This window comes from Motacilla alba, chromosome 8 (genome assembly GCF_015832195.1).
Source record: "Motacilla alba alba isolate MOTALB_02 chromosome 8, Motacilla_alba_V1.0_pri, whole genome shotgun sequence".
NCBI lineage: Eukaryota > Metazoa > Chordata > Aves > Passeriformes > Motacillidae > Motacilla > Motacilla alba.
The window spans coordinates 20,988,139-21,013,123 of NC_052023.1; the positions used below are offsets into that span (position 1 = coordinate 20,988,139).

Sequence of the window (24,985 nt, forward strand, 5' to 3'; positions counted from 1 at the left end):
CAAAACTCACCAGCCCAAATCCCTGATGTCAGTTTGCAGGAGACATTTAGGATTGTCAATGCAGCTCGAGTTGGAGGTGCTGGCAGGTTGGGTCTGGGACACGTCCTGCACCATACGGAATTTCAGCAGGCGGCTGCCCGGGCCGGGCCACAGGCCCCTGAATACGAACGCTGGCCCTTTTCCCTGTGAAACAAAACTCAGCAGCCCAGGTCCCCGATGTTATTTTGCAGGAGGCGCTACCGCTCTAAGTGGGCCAGGCCGTGTTCCCAGGGCTTTCCGAGCCGTCGCCTGCCCTCCGACATCCCCGCGGCACCGAGCGCTCGCAGCACACGAGCAGGGCGGGAGCGGCCCTGCCCGTCTGCCGCCGGGTTTCTGCTCTTGCGGTGCGGGCTTGAGGCTTGTTGGCAGCACCTCTGAGGGCTGCATGAGGCGCTGCGGCGTTTCAGGTCAGCCAGGGATCGTTTTGGTGTGCTTAGGCTGTCATCTGCTTCATGAGGTGTTATATGAGCGAAGCATATATTCTCTATAGAAATCTGATGTATATATGTGGGATACCTGTGTTTTATGAAGATGTATTCATGTATAGTCTGACTTTCAGTTACATTTTTGTAATTGTCAAAAGATTATGGCACCTTAGAGTCATTACGGTGACTTGCTCTGTGTTTATATGTAGTGGTGAGATGTTAAAATGCAAGTACAGCTCTTGGACAGAGTGCTTGTGAATACGCTGCAGGGCACTGGCAGGCCCTGCCAAAATGGAGATGGTGGCAATTTTCTGGCAATCTGATGCATCATTTTTAAAGTTATTGGCTTTTTTAAAATTAAGCATGTGTACTATGCATCAGAGATCCATGGAAGGTTGTCAGATTTGTTGACCGAAGCTGGACAGGGTTCTCTGTCACATTCACAAAATATCAGTGAGGTCAAGTTTACTTACTAACTGTTTTGCTGAGGATCTGCTGAAGGGCAGAGGGGAGCGGTGTTATTTTTTGTCTCTTCTTTCTGAAGAGGAATACAAACAAATGTCCCAAAGGCTGTCCAGAGAGGAGTGCGCCTGGTTGCACAGCAGTGACTCTGCCAGGCATGTGCAGACTGTTCCACACGTGTGCGTGGAACTTGATGGTTCCTTTTGTGTAAGTCCCAGCTTCACTTCCCAGGAATATGGATTTGCTGGTAAAACACTGAGTACTTCTATTTACCTCCAAACTATTTGTTGCTTAGTTGCCTTTGGAGGTGCTGCTTAAGAGAAAATTCTAATAATTGTAGAAATGAAACTGTTTCCCAATACATGTGATGCAGCAGAGGTGATAAACCAGGGGGAGTGTGGAATAACAAGATGACTTTAATTGTCTAAACTGAGAGGTATGTATTACTGAGCATAGATACAAAAAGTCCATTTAAAACTTTGTTTAACCTACAAAATTCTAGGTAAACACACGTAGGCTTTTAAATTTAATCTTGATTTTAGAGTGGTTTTACAGTAGTTTACTAATCTTTTGTGAAGTTGCTTTGTTTTTAATGGAAGTCCTGAGACCAAATCTGTGAGACTGTCTCTGGATGGCTAGAAAGATAAAGCTTCTTCCCACTTATGGACCTGAAAGGAAAATTATGAATTTTAAATTAATTCTGTTTCCTGCTCAGAATGTTAGATCTTTCACAGGTAAGCAGCAAATCTCTTTCCTATACTCTGGAAAGAGATTTCAAGAACTATCAGGAAGAAACATGGAAGAATAGGTAGCAGTAGTTGGTGGCCCTGCTTTGGGGGGCAATCATACTATTAGTAAGTTTTGGTGAAGATACATATAGTAGCATTCTATGGGAAGAGAGCGGATGGAAGATCTTGTTCTCTGGCTGTTTGCAGGTCTTTACTTAAGCATAGAAACATGTTTGGGATGGTCTCAGCTTGCTTTTGAACTCCCTACTCATTACTGCAAAGCTTTTGGGTGTGGGTGTTAGAGAGCTTGAAAATCAGGATTAGTGGAGGAGGAGATCTGCATTGCCTAGTGACAAAACAGGGCGCTGCAGTCTGTGCTTGGAGCGCTTCAGGAAAGAAAATAGTAATTGTGTGACTGCTTTACAAACGTTGCAGGTGAGAAATGAGATGCTGGAAAGCAGCATTGTGGAAAGGGCCCTGGGGGTCCTGGTCAATGGCAAGTTGGACACGAGTCAGCAGTGCCCGGGCAGCCCGGAGGGACATCCCTGTCCTGGGGACACCAGGGACAGCACAGCCAGCCGGGCAAGGGAGGGGATTGTCCCGCTCTGCTCCTCACTGGGACAGCCTCACCTCGAGTGCTGGGGGCAGTTTGGATGACACAACGTGAAACAGACACTGAGCCATTAGAGAGCGTCCAAAGGAGGCCACGAGCATGGTGAAGGGCCTTGAGGGGAAGCCATGAGGAGTGGCTGAGGGCACTTGGTCTGTTCAGCCTGAAGGAGAAAAGGCAGAGGGGAGACCTCACTGCAGTCACAGCTTCCCTGTGAGGGGAACAGGAGGGGCAGGCACTGACATCTTCTCTGGGGTGACAGTGACAGAACATGGAGGAATGGCCTGAATTTGTATCAGGGGAGGTTTAGGTTATGTATCAGGAAAAGGTTTTTCACCCAGAGGGTGGTTGGGCACTGAACAGGCTCCCCAGGGCAGTGGTCACAGCAGCAGCCTGACAGAGCTCAGGAAGCGTTCGGACGATGCCCTCAGGCACAGCCTGTGATTCTTGGGGACAGTCCTGTGCAGGGCCAGGAGCTGGACTCAGTAATCCTTGTGAGTCCTCTCCAATTCAGCTGATTCTGTGATTCTGTGTGTTGGCCCTAAACATGGGCCAATCTCAATTTTCTGTACTTGTAACAGAGCCATTCAACTCCTTATATTTTATATTTACATGTTCTTGTAAAAACTTAGGAAAAAATTCTGTTCAAAACTCTATTCTGAAACAGTTTTTATTTTACTCATTTCAAGAAAGGATTTTCAGAACTTTGAGGTGACAGTTGAGCAGAATTCTTGCATAATCTATAGAATTCTTAACGTCAGCACCATAGCTCCAGTTTCAGGTAGCTTAAACAAGAAAAATACTGAGCCAAAGTATAATCTGGCTTCAAGTAATTTAAATAATTGCAGGCTTGTGGGGCCTTGCCAGGTCTTGTACTGCAGACATTTAGATCAGTGATGATGAAGAAATAATAAGACAGAGCTGCTGTGATGGAAAGCTCTATATTAGCTTTTAGTCTTTCTGCAAAGCTCCATTAATTGTGACATAAAAGCACATATAGATATTACTTAGTACGTCCCCATGAAGTTCACGTACCATTAACTGCAAACTTAAACACATGTGAAAAAAAATCTTTTCGTATCTTGCTTAAACAAATTTGTCAGTGGTTATTGAAATGCTTATTTACCCCTAAGCATTGTACACATCAAGTTGTCATGTTGAATAGGAGTCTGGAGACAGTTTTAAGTGACTTTTTTTCAGTGAATGCTTACCTTATTTGGGCTGTTTTCTGCCCTTTCTTGAATCCTGATGGTTAATAGCTCTTCTGATCAGTGGCAGTTCTGTCTATCATCCATCAGCGTTATCCTTGAATTCAGAAATTTGATTAAAGGACTCCATGTCCCAAAGACTTTGTACTGAAATGTGCATGTTGTAGAATATTTCCTTGCCTCTTACAGCAGTGGCTTCGAGTGTAAGAGCTGCTTTTCTTTCTTGGTAGAAGGAAATAACTTGGAGCAACTTCTCTACCATGTTTTACTCATTGCTGTAGTTGTCTAAATAAAACATGTATTCTTTATTCTTGTATAAATATTCTCCTATATCTTGTAAAGAATTCATCTATTCTTTATTTATGTAAGCAAGTAAGTCTGAAAGTAAATGTGCATTTGTATGTATGCATATACAAACCCAAATCAAATATATTTTTACCTAAATGGAACTTTTAAAAATAAATTTTAAAAATAAATTTCTTTGCTTTTAAAAATAAATTTCTTATAAATGTACAAAAATGTACATATTAAATATATATTTTTCCCCTGCCATCTACACCTGGAATAAGAGAGTTTATAGGGGATTTTTTTTCTTTTGCTGTTTTTCATTTATTTAACCAGAAAATATAAAAGCAGCTGTAAAGGGCTGTGACTGTCAAGATACATCTTTATAGCCACAATTCTTCAAGCTGCTTATTCAGCTCATTAAATTAGTAGCAAGGCAGCAAAGAAATACTAATTTGCTATTTGAAGAGATCTAAATAGTTAAAGTTTAGCCCTGTGTATTTTTTATTAAATTGTTGGAAAAAAAGACATCTGACATGGATCTGATCAGTACAGTTGGATTTGAGAAACAAAAGTAATTTTTTTGCATGATATTTGTATGGCAATTGATCCAAAATCTTCTGTTCCAAGCGTAACTCTCAACACTGGATCCCAAAGCGACACAAATTTTGAATCAGAAATTCTGTACAAATTCAGGCATACAGCACAGTCATGTCAAATTAATCAGGGCACGCGCTGAAGTTTCTCAGGGACGGTGTTATTTGCCAAAAGATAGAGAAAAACAAAGTCAATTTTAAAGCAGATCTGTACAAAGACTGTTTTCAGATGAAAATGTTGAGCTGGACTCACCACTGAAAAAATAACTTTACTGGGTGCAACTGTGTGTTTGTGTTCCAATATAATTCCTTGCTTGTGTCAGCCTGTTTGTGATGCTGTACAGGGAACTGACTGAGCTGCCTGAAAAAGAACCAGTTTTCAGGTGGAGGAGGGAAAACTATTAATTTTCTTCCACAGTAGCTTTCAATTCAGCTTTAAAAGCACTACTGTCATGTTGCTGGTATTCTTGAAGTTACCCTTCAAGCAGCTCTGCAACTCTAAGATTCTTTATCTGTGTAAGTTAGCCCAGCAGCTCAGGCTGCCTGTTGACAGTGCAGGGATGTCATGGCCACTTTCTTCAAGTCCTTGCTCTTACTCTGCAACCCAGCAGGACAACACAAAGCTCCAAACAAGGCATGATTTGGACTGGAAAAATTACTAATTCACAAATCTGGAAAAGGCTCATTTTTTTGGTAGTATTCTGTTCAAGACAGCATCACTAGCAAGTACAAACTTTCACTAGAAGTCACACACATGCTTTATACAGACCTTGACAAAGGTAAGACTTCTCCTTGACAACCTTTCAATCTGAAGCAAACCTTTTAACCTGACCAGTAAGTTTGTGTGGCTTTGGAAAAACGGAAGCTAACCAGACCCCAAAGTTTATAAATGACTTAAAATTGTGAAATTCACTTCTGAAGAGAACAGGGAAACACCCTGTTGTCCTCACAAATGAAATATGAAGCCTATTCAATTATTCAATAACCTTCCTCTGATAACATCAGAAATCTAGATTATCTATGGAAGTATGACCAAAGATAGTAAACAAAAGAAGAAATTGTAACGATGCATAATATTTCCTACAATTTCCACATTGCTGAAATATGAGAAGAAACAAGATTTAAACTTTAATGTCAACATTTAATAATTTTAGTTTCTATTTAGAGGTAAGCAAGAAAACAAAAAAATGTTATTTTGGTGCCATGCTTTTATTTAAATGAAAGGAAAAAACTACACTGTACCACATAAGTAGCAATGACAATATTTTACAGCACAGCATTTGAAAAAATATGGAAGCTATGCTCCATAGAAGTGGACAAGTAAGCACACAATACACTGTACAATTTTCAACAGTGCCCAATAAATCAAAATTAAATAGCTGAATTTGGCTTTAAACAGCCAAATAATAAAAACTAACAGTCATACTAACATTAAAAAAAAATAAAATTCAGTAGCTATTATGACTGTTAGAAGATGAAATTCTGCTCCAAAAACTAAGACGAGAGTTTGGCAATTCAGTCGTAGCAACAATAATAATACCCCTGATGAAAGCACCAGTGTGTTCTGGAAAGGTCAGTGATAAATACTGGCCTTTATGGAAAGCTTTCTTTTTTTTTTTTTTCTTTTTCTTTTTTTTTTTAAACATGATCCCAACTAAAGATCCACTGTAATTAGAAAATTTGCAGGCTTAAAAAGGAAAAGTATCTCTAGCTTTACTTTTCCTGTATTAAGTAAAACCTTATACTGCGAGCAATGAAATTTTCAACTGCATTATTCACATTCTACTTTTAGACATTGCACAAATCTTTAACCTGTTGACAAATGCAAATTTCATAATACATTCAGATATACTTTAAATTACTCAAAGAATTCCTGTCACGTATAAGCTCACTTTGATTAGGTTGATGCGTGTGTCTTTAAGGTGTTGCAAATCTTCAGTTAAATCATAGAACAGATTTTAGAAATAAAAAGCCTCCCATGATAAAACTTCGTTTGAAGTTATTCACCATATGTGTGTCAGTTAATTCCAACCTCCTGGTTTCTTGAATCACTGTATATTATACACAGTTTCATATTGTTATTCAAGATGTTCCTACAATGGTATCTGTAGGAAGTGTCTAACAGGCAGAATGTGCAAACCCTCTTTCCCCCCGTTTTAATATTATTTATATCCTATATACACAATATGTATACACTTGAATTATAAGAGTTACATATCCTGGTGATATACATGCAAACAGTAGGAATCAGCTAACCACAAATAGTTTTGAGCCACATACATATTAAACATGTATTTTAAAGTGTTTTTTCTTTTTTTTTTTACAGTTTTAACAAATATACATAAATATAAGAACATAAATTACAGTAAACTGACAGCATTTTTGAGAAAATGTTTATAATCCAGATGCACTGATGCCTAAGGCCTTATAATAATTTAAAAAAGTACTGTTCTAAACTGCTTAATGACATCTCATTCCTGTGCATCTTTTCTCTAAGTAAATGAGCACATCGTAGTAGTGAGGCAGTTTCTCTCAAAGCAGTTTAATGAGAGAAATATGAACATCATTTTAGTCTCCCATGAAACTGAATGGACTACATACTTATAGCACAATACTGTCTTATGTGAATGGAGTTGTCACAACACTGAAACAGAACAGAACCACAAATCATTCAAGTCTTTTCCTGAGAATGAGATTTCCCTCCCCCCCAACAAATTTTCTGGTGTACGATGTTATCAAAATAGCCACAGATTTAGGGGAGGCTTCAAGTTTGTGTTTTCTTTTTTTCTTTTCAGAACAGTGCTATGTTAAAAGCAAATTATAAGAGAAACAAACGCTGAAACAGGATAATGATTTATAAAATAATCAAACACTGTTTTGAAATAAAATACAGCCCTTTATAAATAATACTGAAATATGCCTAGAGTTTGGTTTTGCAAATGGTCATGTTACAGATTTACTGAAATGTCAGTTAGGCTTTTTTGCCATACGTACTTAAAAATTGCTGTGTCACAAGACATCACCTGTTAGTGTCAAGAAAACAATTCACAAAGACACACTGAAAATTAACAGATGTCTGTTCCCTAGAAAACTGATTCAAGTCTGAGTTGGCAGATCTGAAGGCAGGAAGTGGCCTGGATCTTAAAATCAATGGGAATTAGATACATGACTTCTCAAAGATCTGTGACTCAGTGAATTCTGTGATTCTTCTGAATATTTAGTGCTCTGTTAGGCAACATCAGGGATCTAGTTCTGAATGTTTCATGAGTTCCTATTCCTTCCTTGAAGACGCAGAACCTGACCGTGTGCTCTCTCTCCAGCTGCAGCAGTGCAAAGCAATGAATGCACACTTGCTTAAACCATTTCAGAGACCTACCAAATCTTTTAACTTGGAGTTTTACTGATGTTATGAACATGCACATGGTCAGTCATTACATCTCAGATGGCAACTTACTGAAACAGAAATAATTGCATCACCTTTACCCTGAGTTGTTAAATAATTCATTTGAAGAAAACTTCAAGCAGTTCAAAGGTTTTTCCTTTACTGTTAAGTTTATAAGCAAATCAGTACTGTTGAATTGAAAAAGAATTATAAATACACAGGGGAATGAATCTTGATTTTGTTACAGCAAACAGTAAGGATCTTGGAGAACAGACCCATCGGCTGTTATTCAATGACATACATTTAGTCTTTACTGTAAGTCAGTATGCAAAGTTCAATGGTATTGAGAATATTAAGAAGTTTTTCTTTAGTGAAAGAAAAATACTTCAAGACAAGCACAAATACAAACATATAAGGCAACAATGTAAAAAAATGTAGTTTGAGTCACTAAAGAGGAACATTCAGTGCTTCAGTGTATCTAATCAAAATACAGAGCAAATATACTCTATATGTTGCATTAGCACATACAAATCTCCACACAAGTCAAACATTTCTGTAATCACTCAATTATTCACCTAAGAGTTATCTTCTGCACTCCTAAACACTGTGTTTACATTCCAGTTGGACATGATAATAGAACTTGGTGTCCAGTTTTAAGTTCTAAGAGTCTTGTTGGCAACTAGAAATCTATTTCCTATAGGCAGTAAAGATGAAGTGCAAGTTTATCATAATTGTCTCAAGCAAATTTTTTCCCATCTACTATGCCTTGGTGGGTAAGAGTTTCTTAGGAGTTACTGGTCTCTTGGTTTGCCACAAATGGCTGTGAATGGTAATTGCATCAACACTGGCAGACAAAGTTTTGGCAGGTATGTGGCTGAATTGCTTCCTGTCAGAGTTGTATTTATACAGTCCCTCTATCATTTTCTTTGTGATAGACTTGGGACCTATTCCTGTTAATTTGTTGATTTCTTCAGTATCAGGGCAGTACGTATATAGAGATCTGAACTGGCAGCCTGAATCCCGGAACAAGATTAAGAAATTATTGGCATCAGATTTTTCCATTTCCTTTAGAAGAAAGAAAGAAAGAAAAACATTCAGAATATGAATTTTGCATTGTAATTATAAAACATTTCAGTTCATTAGATTTCATTTTGAATCAGTTTTCTACCAGAGCTGAAACTTATGTCTAACTCTGTCCACTAAAAGACCTTCTTTTCAATCATTAGAATTTGCTAAGCTTCACCCATCTGAATTTTGATAGGGTAGATATCCCTGTCAACCAAAACTTAATTTTAGACAATTTCAGCTCTACTTGTTTAGTTGTACCTCGAGAACAGGCCTCCCAAAAGTCTTTTTGTAGACCAAATAAAAATTCTTTTCATCATCCATTTCATCAAGTTGGTTTAAGACTTGCAAGTTTGGGAACAGGAACCTTGACACGTGCCTCGGTATGTCTGAAAGATCCTCTGGTGCTAAAATGGACTTTCAGTCATCCCTAAATCCACTCAAGCTTGGTCAAAGCGTGAAGTCAGTTGAAATGTATTGAACAGAAGTTCTTAATTAGCTGAAATCTTCAGATTCCTATTCCACCTAACAGACCTTCTATGGGACACATGCCCTGAACACATACAGCTTCTATCAAGTGATGTATGCTTCATCCTTGAATTAAGCATGACATTTGTGCAGCTATTTTTTTCTGGGATTTCTGAGGGTCATTTTGCTCCCAGTTACTTAAACTGCAAGAGTGTGTGCTGATTCCTGACTGGGTATTTCCAAAGAGTGTCTGGAAAGACAGAGAAAGCAGCATCTAGACATGGATGCAGGACTACGAAGAGCAGAAGGGGCAAGAAATACTGCTGTGAAATTTATTCCAGAAATGAAATTCAGTTTGGATTCCAAGTGTCTGTGAGGTTTTATATCAGTTAATCTGCTGTATTTGTCATAGTTGGTAAATGGAACAGTCCTGTTACTCTCAAGTCTGAGCTCTCAAGGCTCACACTCTGTGTTACTTCTTTTGCCTGGAAACTGTCCCTGTGTTTTTTCAATATCTGTGCATTTTCAGAGAGGTTTATAGCAGTGTAAGAGAGAAGACTGGAAGGCACCTTCCTATACTACAAAGTCCTGAATTTGCCCTACTGCTTGGAAACTGGAGAAGAGCCTAGAAGGGATGTATTTCAATTCTTTCTGTTCATCTGTATTTCAATTCTTTCTGTTTATGAGGGTGCTGTGCTTTAGTTCCAAAGTTCCCAACCTGAGGATCTCCATGTAGAAGGGAAAACAACTTAGTGAGCAAATTATGACAGCTTAGATATTGAAGTTCCCCTATAAAACAAGCAATAACTATTAATAAAACATGTGAATTAATTCAGCTCCCTGTGCTGCATGTACAAAGTAACAGCTCTTCTTTCTACGGCACTGGAGAACATTTCTGCCTACACAGGAAGCAAGTCCCAGAAGTTACTCAATTCCTTCACTGACTGCTGCCATAATCTCTAAGGTTTCCTTTCAGTGTCTGCATTTATGCTTTAGAGTCTCCATAATGCTTGACTTTGGTTTGACGTAGGTGTTTGCGCTTTTAGGGGAAAAATACTCTTACCTCCAGAATCTTTTTCTTTTGACCTTCATTTACTTTTCCAGCCAGGCAGCAGTGTGCCAGTGCATTCTGAATTATATACTTATTGGACTTAGCACTGGGTTCTTTGAAGAGCTTTGGTCCTATGCAAAAGGAACAACAAATAAGCTAAATTAATCAATAAGCCAACAAGTTACTTTGAATGTGAAGCACTTCTGGTGTGGAACTTTTGCATGCATAGAAACACAAATCCAGGAATAATACTGAATTAAGGTTAGAGACCACAAATTTCACAAACAAGTAAAATGTCATTCAGCTGTCACTGAATTTACTCATTATTATTGGCAGCCTCGGTAATTTTTTTTTCTCTCAGAGGACCTTTTCTATGAACAACAGAACATTTTGCTTTTTCTAAACAAAGTTTCAGTTGTCCAGGAGAGAGCAAAGTTTTTCTTTTTCTTTTCCTACACCCGTTATTTCAAGGGTGTGAGGAATAACAGTGAGGCATATGCAGTGCTTAGAGTAACTGTTGCCTGTCCTCTTTGGAATTCCAGAAATGTTTCACCCAGAACCAGGGATAAAAGATCTGGCCTTACACTTGACAGGTTATTCTGTCTGTAAAATGATTCATCTGGTTGAAGGAGAAATCTCTTGTTTTAATTTCTGAAATGTCTGTGTACTTGGCTCAAGTTCATTAAAAAAAACCCAACATGTGAGTACCAATTAGGAAAGTAATGTGCAAGCATCAATTAAATTTAAGATTAAATCTGTCTAAGCTTTGGGGGAAAAAACCTTAGAAAATACCTAACCTTATGTTACTCTTCTCACTAACAAAATGATATTAGGTTGGCAAAAGTGGAGCTTTTATAAGCCTGATGATGCAAGGTCTTGGCGGTATCGTGTATGGTATAGTTGAGAAAAGGGAGGAAAATACCATTATTATTTAGTTCATAATATAATAAAGAATAAGTAGTCTGATCATAAAGTTCTTAATAAATAACAAAACATCTGTTAGGAAACAAATAGCGCAGAATATTTATATTTGCATTACTAAGAAGACTGTTTGCTGCTACAATTTGATTTTTGAATTTTGTAACTGTTCTAAACTGAGTTGAAATATCTACACTTTGTGCCTTGCTAGAGACACTACTGAAGTTCAGAATGATGTGTCAGCCCATGTGCTGTTCTGAGCCTGACTGCAGTTTATTGTGGTTATCACAAATGCTATTGAGTCAGTACTTTTATTTTGGATTAAAAATGTTAACCTTGTATTATTTGCCTCTACTTTGAAGGGTAAAACTCAATCAAGTTTTAGGAAACCAAATCAAAGTAACTGAAAACTTTTCATGCATAGAACCACTGATAGGCAGGTACTTTTCTGACTCTTGTTGCCACTGACCTGTGTATTCTGTAGCAGAGGCGACTGAAGAAGTTGTAGATGCATTTTCCCAATCTTTTTCTCCGTTACGACTCCCACAGCGACTTGGGGATAAAAATCCTTCCACAGATTCCGACCTAAACATTAGTTTTAAAATCTATTTTAAAAATTCACAATGTTCAGCTGGGAAGCCTTCTGATATGAAAAGAAGGCAAGGTAGAACACAATGATTTGAATTATAAACTATAAACCTAAGTGCACAATGTTTAGTGTGTTTTGAGTGATGCAAGAAGTTGGTCTTTAGGTGAGGTATGTGTTAATTTTTGGGCTACATCTGAGGGACAGAAACCTAACAGATGTTCTTGGTTGTGAAACAGAATTACTAAGTGGAAATTTGTGTTACTTTTAACATGTACTGGCAAACCAATGTTATCTCATGTAGTGAACAAACCAGTTCTTGATAGAATGATGAATATGAAATAAAAATCTGGTTCATTTATACTTATGACCGCAACAACTGGCAGTGACAACTGCTGTATTTAAGACAGCAAAACAATTTCCCTTCTAGTTTTTGTTTTCACAGACAATAACTTCTGGTGCTGTAATTCTTCAGGCTGCACTTCAATGTGGATAATTTTGCATTTGAAGGTCTAAACAAGAGTGTCCAGTTTTCTTAAATTATTATAAGATATTTAAAATTTTTTGATTGTGGTCACTGCAAAAGCCAGGTAAATTTGCAGCTTGGAATGAAAGTTTTCTAAGTGAGAAAAAGGGACTGAATAAGGAAAAAAAAAGTGGTATCATATCAAAATTTGTGTGCATGCTCATTTTCAGTAAAATCAGCAGCAGATGAAAATTCAATTTATAATATATTCTACACCTTTTTGTGATTAGCACCTCCATGAAGAAGGTGACAAATGTATCACTGAGATTCTCTCAGTGGCATCATCAAAAACAATGGTGATGTGTGGACAAGGTGACCACATGGGTTTGGAAAGATACTGAAAATTCTTTCAACTCTGTTGCTTTTATAATGTTATAAAAGTCTCATTCCCCTAAACAAATCCAAAGCCTGAGGAAGATGTACTGCTCATTAAAAGCATAGTTCAGCACTGTACAACTCCAGCTCCATACACTGGGGTTATCTCCTGCAAAGCCTGTGTAGATGAGCAGCATCAAGGCTTTTGTAATGGCTAATATAGCGGGAAGAAATCCCCCTCTCAAATAAAACTACTAATTTTTAAGAGATGACAAGAGAGGTTAATTGAATAATTTATGAAAGTTTCTTATGTAATAACTGGAAAGTCAGTTCTTGAGACATCAAGGTAATTGGGAAGTCAACTGAAACCAGCTGCAGCTTTGTCAGAGCTGATGAATAATGTGTAGTGGCCATGAAGACACAACAGGCAATATCAGAAAATGTAGTACTCCTTATCAACCCCCTTCTCCTAGTTTGCTTTTCTTTACTTTTTCTTTTTTTATACAAAGAAAATAGTATTTGTCTGAATATTATCAAGTAGTCCACAGAAATAGTGATTTTCCTCTGAATGATGATATGGGGTTTGTATTAAAAAATTTAATTTTTTTCTGTTCCTTTCAGGGGGTTTTTAATGCAAAATAACTAATTCTGGTGTTTGGAAAAGGCTGAAGTCCTTGTGAGCATTCAATAATTCCCTGTACAACTGCTAAAGAAAAAAACCAAACAGAAAATAAACCTCTAAGTTAAAAAAAGAAAAGCAGCTATGTAGTTGCATGTAGCATACAGGTTTAGCAAAATATCCATAAGGTTGAGACTTAGATACAAGCAGGTGAATTAAAGAGGCTGTGTGAACAGCATTTTGTTTTGACCTCATTTATACCTGCCCAACTGGTTTACTTGGTAAAATTTGCAAAACAAATGACCATGGCTTGGTTCCCAAATGTCTGACAGTGGAAACGATCCACGTCTCAAATGAGGAAAACATACCTGTTCTCGGAGTACACAATATATACACGACCTCTAAAAAATTCATGCCAGTTTTACATAGCTGATTACAAAATTTTATTACATGAAATGGTTATTTTAGCTTTACCTTGGTGTTCTCTTGCCTGACTGCACACTCTCATTGTCCCCTGTATTCAGCGATGCCAATGAAAGACTAGATACTGAAAAAACACGATAAAGCTGTGAACCTGGATAAAAACAAAGTTAAAACTTATAAACCTATGCAAGTAGGAGAGTCTGTTCATCAGACCAACACCAGCATCTCAAAGTCAGTTAAGAGCTTTTCTACGTGATATACCTGCATGCATATGTGCTGCACTTCTGTCAACACCTGCTGTCACCCAGCCTTTGGCAGTTCCTGGGGATGGGCTCAGGCTAAGCACTAATGGGAAGCACGAACATGGGAATATTGGCACTATGCAAACCAAAGGATGCAATTAAAGTTAATAAGTCCTCTTGAAAGAGAGCTTAAGAGACTTAATTTAAAGCTTGGGATGGATTCTTGGAAGGTCTTATGGATATACTTTAAATTATACTGGAAGATGGAGGGAAGCAGCCAGAGAAAATGTAGCACAACAACAAGGGTAGAGAAGGCTGTAACAAAAAGGATCACTGAGCAATCTGGTTATTTTTTCTAATTGTAAATTGACAATACATCTTCCAGCCATTACTGCAAGTTCTGTTGTATACAAAAGAATGCTAAGTTGTTCCACATGGTTAGTGTTGCTATGTTCTTAACTATACATGCAGCTGGTGAGCAAAATAGGAAAAAACCATGAAATATAAAAGTAACTTTCAAGTTTTAATTTTGTCTGTGTTGTGTGAGTTTAAGTATTCTTACCTTATGGTCAGCATTTTATTTATTGATCCCTTATCTCCCAACTTTTATTCATTCTTAGCTCTACAGGTGCAAGAAGAGATTAGTGAAGAAAACATGGGTGTGTACGAAACTTACAACACATATTTGTCCCTCCATTGGGGTTTCAGAGCTAACATTTTTGTTTGTTTATATATGCATGCATGCATAGCAGGTAAGTGACATTCATCTTTCCATTATCTATGCCAAATTTTGCTTTGCAGTTTGGACACGTGCAGTTTCAACGTAGCACAAGACTCTCATAAACGCACGTGCTTGTTAGGACCAAAACCCAAGCTGGTGTTTTAGCATGAACAGACTCTTTTTCCATGTAAACATTTGTTACCTGGTGGACCTTTGATTGGTGTCTTAGGTGATTCAATATGATCTCTGTGAATAGATTTTGGACGCGGCTTTTTCTGTTTGATTGAGAGGGAACGTGGCTTTATGACAGTATCCATGTCTTCCATAAGCTTTAGTTGTTTCCTTCTCATGTATTCCTGCTTAATAAATTCTCGCCGTGCTCGTTCATCCTCCTTCTTCTGACGTTCTTCTTCTGTTTTGCGCCTAAAAAAAGACCAAAAAAATTCAGCAGTAGAAATTTTCCCAATAAGGCATTTCAGCTAGCACAGTGAGGACAACACAGGCATCAGATTTTTGGAACTTCAATGTTCTCAAACACCAGTAAGAGACAGTTGCTTTTAAATTTTTTAACAATTTTCAGAGAGATTAAACTTCTTTTGGATATTGCTACTAATAAAACCAAACACAGGTTTATGAGCTTCATTGCTGAAACTGAGTGAACCTTGTGCATTTGTGCAGAAGGAACCCTGAAGGATACAGGCTCCCTCAGAACTGTGCTCTGAGGAGCTGTGCTCAGGCCAGCACAGCTCCCAGCCTGAGAGAGCTACAGACTGATGCCACCTGCTGTCCTGCAGGGCCAGCTGGGCTCCTCTGCCCATCTGGCTCAGCAGTGAATAACTTGGATATTAAGATGCAATTCTTTGACATGCAGGTTGTACTTTTAACTAAAGAAGACATTTTTACATTCACCATTCCTGATCATTTGGATTAGGACATGTAGTTTTACCTTGTCTCTTCCTTCTTATGTTCTAGTTCTGCTTCCAGCTGCTGCTTTCGAAGCAAAGTCTCTCTTTCCCTTCTCAAACGCTTCTCCAACAATGCTGCTCGTTTCATTGCCATATCATTTTCTGCCTTTTGATCGTCCTAGCAACCGTTTTTGAAGGAAAAGGACCAAAAATATTAAGATCTCTAAATCCAGCAACTGATTTTGCTAAGTCATCACACACTTAATTCTGTACACTGGGTATCCTAACATACTCCTGCAGTATTTGGAATAAGTTTATTTTTGAAGATTTTTCTTAAGACTGTTAAAAACTACATAATGGAATTTTTCCTTCCTGAGTCACACAAAATTTAACACTGATATGAGAAAACTTGCTAAGTGAGATATTTTAGTTTTGAGTCAGATCCCACGTAGCATAAACTTCTTCTTTCAGCTTTGGAAGAGTCTACGTGTATGAACATGAAGGTAATTATCACAAACCCCAATAATTATGCACCATATAAAAGTAACTTCTGAGCAAGCCAGGTGTTTTGTTAGAACTGAGGAATGCTTCCAGACAAGCTAGGTCCATCTAGATACGTGACACGAAATTTTGGGGTATTCTAAGATGGAAATAAGTCTAGACCACTGTCTTACAATATGCATTATAGTTAAAAGCCTGTCTGAATACAGCTCTTTAATAAAACGTCTCCAAGAAGTGCTCCCAAATACAAACTTCAAAAGGGAGTCTCAGCAGACTTATACTTCCTTAGCCAGCTGAGAGAGGGAAAAAGGCTCTCCAAAGTGCAATTCAAAAATGTGAATAATTTTTAAAAATGCAGGCTGTTATGTACTTCAAAAACTTTCAGTTAAATTCGGGAGTGAGGTGAGGAAGTGAGGGTGAGATGTGAGCATGTTTAATCAAGATCACCAAAACATATATTAAAAAAATTCTACATTCAGCATGGATCTTCCTCACCAAGACCTCCAAGCACTCTTCCATAACTATGCATGGAAAGGGATACTCTGACATGCTCAGAACTGCAATATGGTAGAATCTCACCACTCTTATGATGCCAAAGTAATCAAGTCCAGAAGATAAGCCTGCACATTTAGAGTTGCAGTACTATCTGCTTTGACTTCAATCATCAGCAACATCCACATTTCAATTAAAGATTTAAACAAAGCTTAAAGCTGACATACACATCCACTAGTTCTCTTACCTTAAAAAAGAATCCACAACACACTTTCTGGTCATCTTCAAACTGTTCTCTATCACTCTCACCTTCATATTTCTCAACAGATACCTCACTTTTTTCTGGTGGCTTCAAATCTGACAGGGAAACTTCAATTAAGTTAGCTGTTTTGGGAGCTGGAGGTGGTAAAATCGGTTGGTTTAGCTGATCTTCATTTGGGGTGAGGCAGACAGTTTCTGTGATAGGCTGAGATAATACTTCAGAAACATTAGATTCAATAGGCTTAATCTCCTTTTCCTCCAACTTCTGCTCACCCTGTTTTGGCAATTTTGGTCCTTCTTCTTTTGCTACCTCTTCTGTAGACTTGACTTCTTTCGAAAGATTTCCCTTTAACTGAGGCTCGCTTACATGTTCACCATCATCTCCAAAGCAAACAAATGATCTAGTCTGAATGGGAACCTGACTGGGGGAAAACCTCCTCAAACGGGGAAGGCTGTCCACAGACCGTGGGGCAGTCAAGGTACGGTTTAGAGGCGTTATTTTCAGTTCATTTGGCCTAGGAGTCCTTTGCATTTTAATGTGAAAAGAGGCATTCTTCCTGTTGGAAGATTGTGGAGATTGATGTGTAGAGCGAGGAGATTCCTGTGAGAAAGGTGCAACAGGAGCTGGAGTTCCCCCTTGCCTTGAAGAAGACTTAAAGTCCCGAATCTGCTTCTGAGGAGAAGGTTGAGGAGGAGAAATAACCCAAGCCTGTTGCTCTCTCATCTGCATCAGCATCTCCTGCTGAAGGGATAGACGTTGCATTTCTTGTTGTAGAAAGTGTAGGGAAGAGTTTAATTTTTCAATAGATTTTGTATATTCTAAGAGATCTCCATCATTAAGATTTTCCTCCGAGGGGCTTGCTAGATTCCATTGCTTTTCAGCATCCCCAGAAGTAGCAGGAGATTTTAACCATTTGCTATGAGAATTTTCTGGGGTTTCTTTTATTAATTCTGAAGTCTTACTAGTTTGGTCATCTGATTTCTGAGTTTCTTTTTCTTTCAACCGATTGCTGTCAGTGAATACCTTCTCATCTTCAGCTCCTGCTGCTTCCTCTCGGAGAGGTGATACCCCATCACCTTTCTTTTTCACAACATTGAGAAATGCTGTTCTTCCCATTTTCTGCCTCTGCTTTGTGAATGCAGCTTCAACTTTCTTCTTCTGTGCCTCAATGGCTCGCCTCTTTTCCTCTAGCTTCATCCTCAGCTGTACCATTTCAGAAGCCAGCAATTGTGTAGTGTCTCTTCCTTGAGGAACAGATGTCTCCTCGGGAATGTGAGCCCAAGCAACCATATGAGGGATGTTCAGCTCAGAACCTTCTGGTGTGGTTTTCTGAGAACTGCTTCCACTGCTTTTACTATCTGTGTGATTCAACTTCCTGAATTTCTGCTCAGCAAAGCTGGTCATTTTAACCCCTGAGCTCGAAGAAGCACTGCTGCCTGCCTGTGATTTAGTACTTACTGAGCTGGGACAGGGACTTAATTGATCTCTGTGATTGCTAGCCCGCATGTCGTAATCCTGGAGAAATTTAGATGGTTCTTCCATGTCCGAGTCCATGCTTACAGTGTAATCTCTCAAAGAAGAATCCTCATCCATTGTCTCTGGGATATCTTCTGACGGGACATGTATTCCAGTATCTACTTCTGTGTTGTCAGTCACGGGACTCAGAGCACCTTTAGTGTCTGTGATTATATCTGGGGTAGTCTGATTTGGTTTAATGTTTGAATTCAAGATGCTCATTTCCCGATTGTGAAGAAAGAACCCATTTGTAATTTGGTCTGTTTGGAGAAGTCTGGGAGATTTTTCAGTGTCATGAATTATCTGCAAAGCCTCCTCAATGCTCGGCGTCTCAATCTGATTGCCAAAATCATCCAGAACTGCCCTGTTTTGCAGAGCTCCATTTGGAAACCTGTAGTGTCTGCTCTCATTGGCATTTCTTTGATTTGCATTAAGAGGCTGATTGGCCTTTGTCACGTCCTTTTCCTCTTCAATGTCTTGATTCTCCTCTTCTCCATTTACTGGTTTGAAGGACAGATTTTTTCTAGAATGCTTTGGCATGCGGTTGATGTTTCCTGTAAGGCCTTCATTGCTCACAGATCTGGGAATTCCTCTGTTTGGAGTAGATGCTGGAATGCTTTTCTCTTTGTCAAAAGGAATGTCAAACGAAACTCCGTGTACTGATGACCTAACAGAGATCAGAATAAAGAAAGTAACTGAGCAACTCATGGTTATTAATAGAAATAACAAAATCTTTGTATTTGGATTTCAAATTATTTTAACTGGTAGTATTCAAGGCACTGTTAGGTATATTGTATTTCGCCTAGCTTCAAATATAATAAACATACATATATTTTTAGATAGATATTTTTAGATATTTATAGATAGATAGAAGTATAATAAATTTTTAAAAAGCACAATAGAATAGAATGTAACAACATTTTCTTCAGACTCAGCCAATGCTTTTTACTACTTTGGAATAAATTCTGGGCATTTTAGGAGTATAGGAATTGCCACCATAGATCAGAAGGAAGGTGTGAAAAGACATAGTTTACGCACTACTATAACTCTTACCATTTTAACTTTGGTTTATACCCTACAGATTAAGAGTTTATGACTGGTCTAACTGAAAACTAAAACATTCAGCCTGATTGTTCTTAGCATTCCCAAAATAATACAAGTTTAAATGCTTCTGAGATCATTAGCCATGTTACTGTTACCACATTTAGTTTACTGTGATGAGCAAATATGAACGTATTTAACACCAACAATTCGAATATGTGACCTATACCTCTTTTAGTGTAAAGAATAAATTATTTCTTTCTGAAGATTGTTTCCTGTTAACCAGTTTTTAATCCATGATATGGTTTTAGCTTTCTTTTTCTACTTTTTTAAGCAGCTTACAAGAATTCTCATTACAGGACTCTGAAAATCCAGACTATAACGGAGCTTTCACTACTATTCATAACCAAACCCCAGTATTTTGTAGCCAGCTTGTAAGACTACTTACCTTTTCTCTTTGGGCCATGTCCCTACTTGCCCATCTACATAAGACATTGATGTGGACCTTCTGATGACTCCTAAGTGAAACAAAAATAGGACCCAATGTAACTACTGTGAAAATTATTTTAACATCACCTTCTGCTGCTTTAACAAATTGATCTGCTTCACTGCTCAGAACGCTGCAATGGCAAAAACGTGTTTATATATTGAAAAGACAACTAAAGCCAATTTCATCCTGAATATATACTTTACCCCTCATCCCTCAAAGAACTTACTAATGTGTAAAATACTATACAAATCCTACTAAAATATACTACAAATTACTTGTTGTAATTCCACATAGTCAAAACAGAAGTCAAATTTAAAAAAAACAAACACACAATATGCATTTGGTACAAACACAATCTTCCCACTTTAACATTTTATAAATTACAGAAGTCAATTATGTGAATGAATTAATTTTTCATGTCAAGGTGTCCCCCTATTTCTGCATAAATGATGTTTGAATAAATACAAGCAGGATAGCAATTTACTCAGAGGACAACACCTGTCTCATTGCCTCTCCCAGCCCTTTGTGCATTGTTACCTGGAACAGATGAATAAGGCTGCTGGGGTGTATGCAGTTGGTGAGGGGGTGTGTAAGCTGGACTTTCCAATCTATAAAGCAAGAGACATTAACTTAGAATTAATACATCAAAAGCCACAATACAAAGGCCAACCAGTCACCCTGTGGTTGGCCAAGACAAAAACAGATTTAGTGTTTGGATGAGAAAGAAAGTGAGGTGTAGTTCTCTTCTGGAAACATTAATTTATCAACTAAAAAGAGAATGCTGTAATAACCTTGGACTGGGACTAATGCAGGTGCACCAAAAAGTCAAAAGGGTATTTTTCATACATGAACAGCTACAGACCTGCAGCATAAGTTTTGTGAATATACCTGTCTCCTGATTTATTTCATGTAAATGTGACTATTAGAAGTTTCCAATTTTTAGGCTTGATTTCAGTAAAAAGTCTAAGCAGACATGAGCAAAATGAGGCAGCTCCTACTGGCCTCAAAACTGAGTGACTGCAGCCAATATCATATACTTTCCACACATTTCTATTTTCAGTTGCTTAGTTTGAAACTTATGCTTTGTGTCTGGATTGCACCATGCGCTAGAAGTGGATAAAGAAGACTTTGTGATAGACATGACTTTGTAAATAGAAAAATATATTCACTACTAAAGGAGTAATTATAGAGATTTCCTGTTTCTACTTATACAGATACTTTATTTGGTTTACAGAGAAGGTCTGTAATTGAGTAGCTGTGTTAATCCAGGATAGGATTAACATAATTCAATGTTTTGATCAAGGTGCTTTTTCATGATCAGAACAAAGACACATACATAAAGACACATGGATTTGTAAGTAAAACACTTCTAGAGGAGCCAGACTTCAAACACAAGCTGGATTAAATCCTTTCATGTTTTGAATTTTGTCCACTGAATTGAAGAGCACACTCCTAAACTCACATTTTTCAGAATATTTGTCTAGTGTTTTATATTATATATACTGTATAGTGTAGAAATGTCTCTAAATAATATTTGCAAGAAGGATATTCACATCAATTTAAGAAAAATACAATCTACAGGAGCATCTTTCACAACTATACATTAAATTACTCAGTATAGGTTCCCATAAATTCCTGCTTTTTTTGTGTCAATAACATGCTAGCTACATGACATAGCTGTTTTAAATGGCACCCAAGATTTCTGTGAAAATTTTAAAATCCTAATGTCTGTAAGTTAGCTTAAAAGAAAAGCCTACTTTCCAAATTTAACCCCGCAGCCTGTGAAAATTTGCTACCATGAAGAAAATCTATACACTTAATTTTCCTTGGGGGAGACAGATTCTGGCACCAAGCCTGGGTTCCATGGCAACCTCAGACATGGTAACTGCTCACTGCCACAGTCCCACTCCCTCCTCTGTGCTGGCTCTGGCTCTCCAGCCCGTGCTCTGAGTCATTCCAACAAGCTAAGGCAGCAGAAGAACATTCACTTTTTCCAACTGGGGTCCTTTTTTCTGTCTTTGTGCACTGAAATGGCAACTCAAACACTCAAGGGGGCAGGAATGCACAGGGAGGAAGGCCAGGACTACAACATCCTGCAGTCAGGTCTACTCTGCCAGGGAACCTTCAGCCTGTCTATTGGATTCCAACCATCTGAAATTACTTTTTGGGCCCCTCCTTTGTCCTGCAGTGATGTGTCATCAGGTTGGATGAAATACCCTGGTTTATGAGGAGAGATACAGCAAATAGCCTTGGGAACCCCTGCTTCAAAGGATATGTTCAAAACTACTGGCTCCTGTTCTCCTGGCGTATATGCTCAGTCTACATGAAAATAAAATCATTGTCTAAAGAGGAGCACACTCTGGATACATACAGAGAATGGATTTGGAATCCCAGCATTTAATAGTAGTAAGAAATATGACTCTGTTATTAAAGTCAGCATAGATTCCAAAACACTAAAAACATACTTAGGAACCTTAAATCTGAAACCCAACCAAACCCTCACCCCTTTCTCCAAAAACCCCATCCAAAACCAACAGAAAACGCTAAACAGGATTATCTGGGTTGGAAATCAACCCTTTGCTAAATATCCACTTAAAATGCTAATTTTATCCTTCTCCTTTGTGCCAGTTTAGATACAGTCAATAAACCAAAATAAAAACCCCCAAATTGTAAATGTATTGTAATGCTATCTCTCATTTGCTAGGTCCAGATGAGATCACTGGAAGGCTTTCCTTACCTTGACAAAAGAAAGATTAAAAAGAAGGCCTAATATACAACTTATGTCCCTTATCATAGAAAGAACAGGAAAAGACCTTTAAGATCATGAAGTCCAGCTGTTAACCCTGCCAAGGCCACCACTAAACCATGTCTGTAAGTGTCACATGTACACATGGAGGGATGGAGGTTCCATCACTCTCCAGGCAGCTTGTTCCAAAGCTTGTCAGCTGGTTTTGGTGACAAAATTTTGCTAATATCCAATCTAAACCTATCCTAGTGCAAATGGAGGCTGTTTCCTCTTCTATCACTTTTTCCTTGGGATAGGAGAGCAATCTCAACCTGCCTACAGCCTTCTTTCAAGTAGTTGTGGAGAGTGATTAGGTCTCCCTTGAGAAAACGTATGAGCAGCTACAGAATATTAGAGAAACAGGACGTTTCTATATTGCTTCCTAATGTGTACCAGTAATAATAGAAATAATGTTTCACATGATCTTGGTTTTGTCTGGAATAGAGTGAATTTTCCTGCTGGTAGCTGGTGCAGTGCTGTGTTTTGGATTCAGTGTGAGTGCACAGTTGATAACACTCTGGTGTTTTAGTGGTTGCTCAGTGGTGCTTTCTCTAAGTCAAGGACTTCTCCGAGCCTCGTGCCAGCGAGGAGGTGCAGGAGGAGCTGGGAGGGAGCGTGGCCAGGACAGCTGAGCTGAGCAGCAGCAAACCATGGCTGCTGTGCCCAGCATGAGCTGGGGGAGCTGGCTGGGAGGGGCTGAGCGCTGCTGGAGGGAGCAATTGTACTGTGCACCACTTGTTCTTTTGGGGTTTACTCCCCACTCTCCTTTTCATTACAATTATTATTATGATCATGATCATATTTTATTTTGTTTCAAATTATTAAACTGTTCTTATCTTGTGAGGTTTACACTTTCTTTCTGATTCTCCTCCCCAGCAGGAGGCAGTTGGGGTGGAGAAATTAATCACAGCATAAATATTTATTTTTACCTATTTGAATTTCATGGTACTACGGTAACATAACCAAATCAAACTGAACCCATCACTCAGGGTTTTCCTTGCTGTTACCTCAGTTTAGTTTTTTTATAACTTTTGGAAATTTTGCTGTGAATTCCAGAAAAGCAGCTTCTCCAGAGCAGACCTGGTCAGCAGCTGCACTGGAAATTGAAGAGGACAAGGCCATGTGACACTTCTGTGCTGAATGCTGAGGGTTGTTTTGGACACTGGTAAGAGAACAGCACTGCCCAAGTGCACAAACATGAACAAGCAGCCTGCCATGCAGCAGAGAGGGAGGGCTGAACTATGGGATATTACACAAAATTCCAGATTGTATCTGGTAACTCTATCACTGAGCTTTGCAAAAAGGCAAAAAAAGGAACCAAATTAAAAAATCTGTTTGATTTTGAACAGATAGAAGGAGATTGTGAAACAGTACTAGTGATTCTCTGACATTACCTGGCTACAAAGTCAGAACCAGATGGACCATCCACATAATTTCTTCTGTTAGCATTCAAGCTGTGAGCAGAAGCTGCATCTTTTGCAGATTCAGCTGCCAGGAAGAACAAAGTTCAAGTTATTATAGTTTAGTATTCAGTTAAATTACATAGTAAAAAAGCTGTCCAAAATCATCTGAAATAATGATTTTCAAAGATTTAAAGAATTTTCATTGATTCCATTATTTAGATTAAAACTGTCAGTTCCTTTCATCTTTATGTTCTCCAAAGCTCCCATACTGGCACTAATTAAAGAAATGGAGACTGACAAAATAGGCTAGAAAGAGCAAGGGAAGAACTAATAGAGAAAAATAAACTAAAAAAGAGCCACAAAATTAAAAAGAAACAAACAGTTTTAGCAAAAGTTGTTCTGGAAGAAGTGTATCTGATAAAATTTCTCCCCAAACCCTTAGACTGACTAGAAAAAAGATCTTTTGTCACACCTTAAACCAGTTAGCACTACTTAAAGATTTATGTCAGATTTGTACGTGCTGTAAAGCATAAAAATGAAGAAAAGGTATAACAGCCACCCAATGAGAATCTCTTCCTAGTGCATGGAAAGCTAATCACAGCACTGCTCTGTGAACATTTCAGTTACCTGAAATGCTATTTACCTGAAAGTAGGCATTAACAAATCTCAAGATCTATCTGAAAGGTGGATTTTTAAATTTGAGAATTGCTGATGGAAGATGGTGCCTTTGCACTTGGTACAAAATAAAATTTTACAATTAACTCTCTATTCACTTTGCCCAGATTTATGATTATTTCTCTTGGTATCTTCTCAGCAACACAAGTTCTTCAGGCTAAATTCTGTTCTTGGTTTCTATATTTATAATTCTTGCATGGGCATAAAGGGATTCAAGGCTTGTTTAGGTCAGGAAAATTTGCAAGTT

The 24,985-nt window shown here is 38.2% G+C and overlaps 1 protein-coding gene across 4 annotated transcripts in view; it reads right to left on the reverse strand.

Moving 5' to 3' along the window:
- Positions 1-5,546: 5,546 nt before the first annotated feature.
- The window catches only part of CAMSAP2 (calmodulin regulated spectrin associated protein family member 2), an 80,867-nt gene continuing 61,428 nt past the window's right edge, over positions 5,547-24,985 (reverse strand). For 2 of the 4 annotated variants that reach the window (XM_038143831.1, XM_038143829.1), the window contains 10 exons: positions 24,055-24,148; positions 20,413-20,483; positions 19,834-19,903; positions 16,815-19,011; positions 15,616-15,752; positions 14,872-15,092; positions 13,758-13,857; positions 11,707-11,822; positions 10,332-10,450; positions 5,547-8,800 (listed from right to left, as the gene is read on the reverse strand). In XM_038143831.1, coding sequence (XP_037999759.1) covers positions 8,495-8,800; positions 10,332-10,450; positions 11,707-11,822; positions 13,758-13,857; positions 14,872-15,092; positions 15,616-15,752; positions 16,815-19,011; positions 19,834-19,903; positions 20,413-20,483; positions 24,055-24,148 — 3,431 coding nt within the window. In that variant the 3' untranslated portion in view covers positions 5,547-8,494. The remainder of the gene's footprint in view (positions 8,801-10,331; positions 10,451-11,706; positions 11,823-13,757; positions 13,858-14,871; positions 15,093-15,615; positions 15,753-16,814; positions 19,012-19,833; positions 19,904-20,412; positions 20,484-24,054; positions 24,149-24,985) is intronic. The other 2 variants (XM_038143832.1, XM_038143830.1) reach the window with 2 other exon arrangements.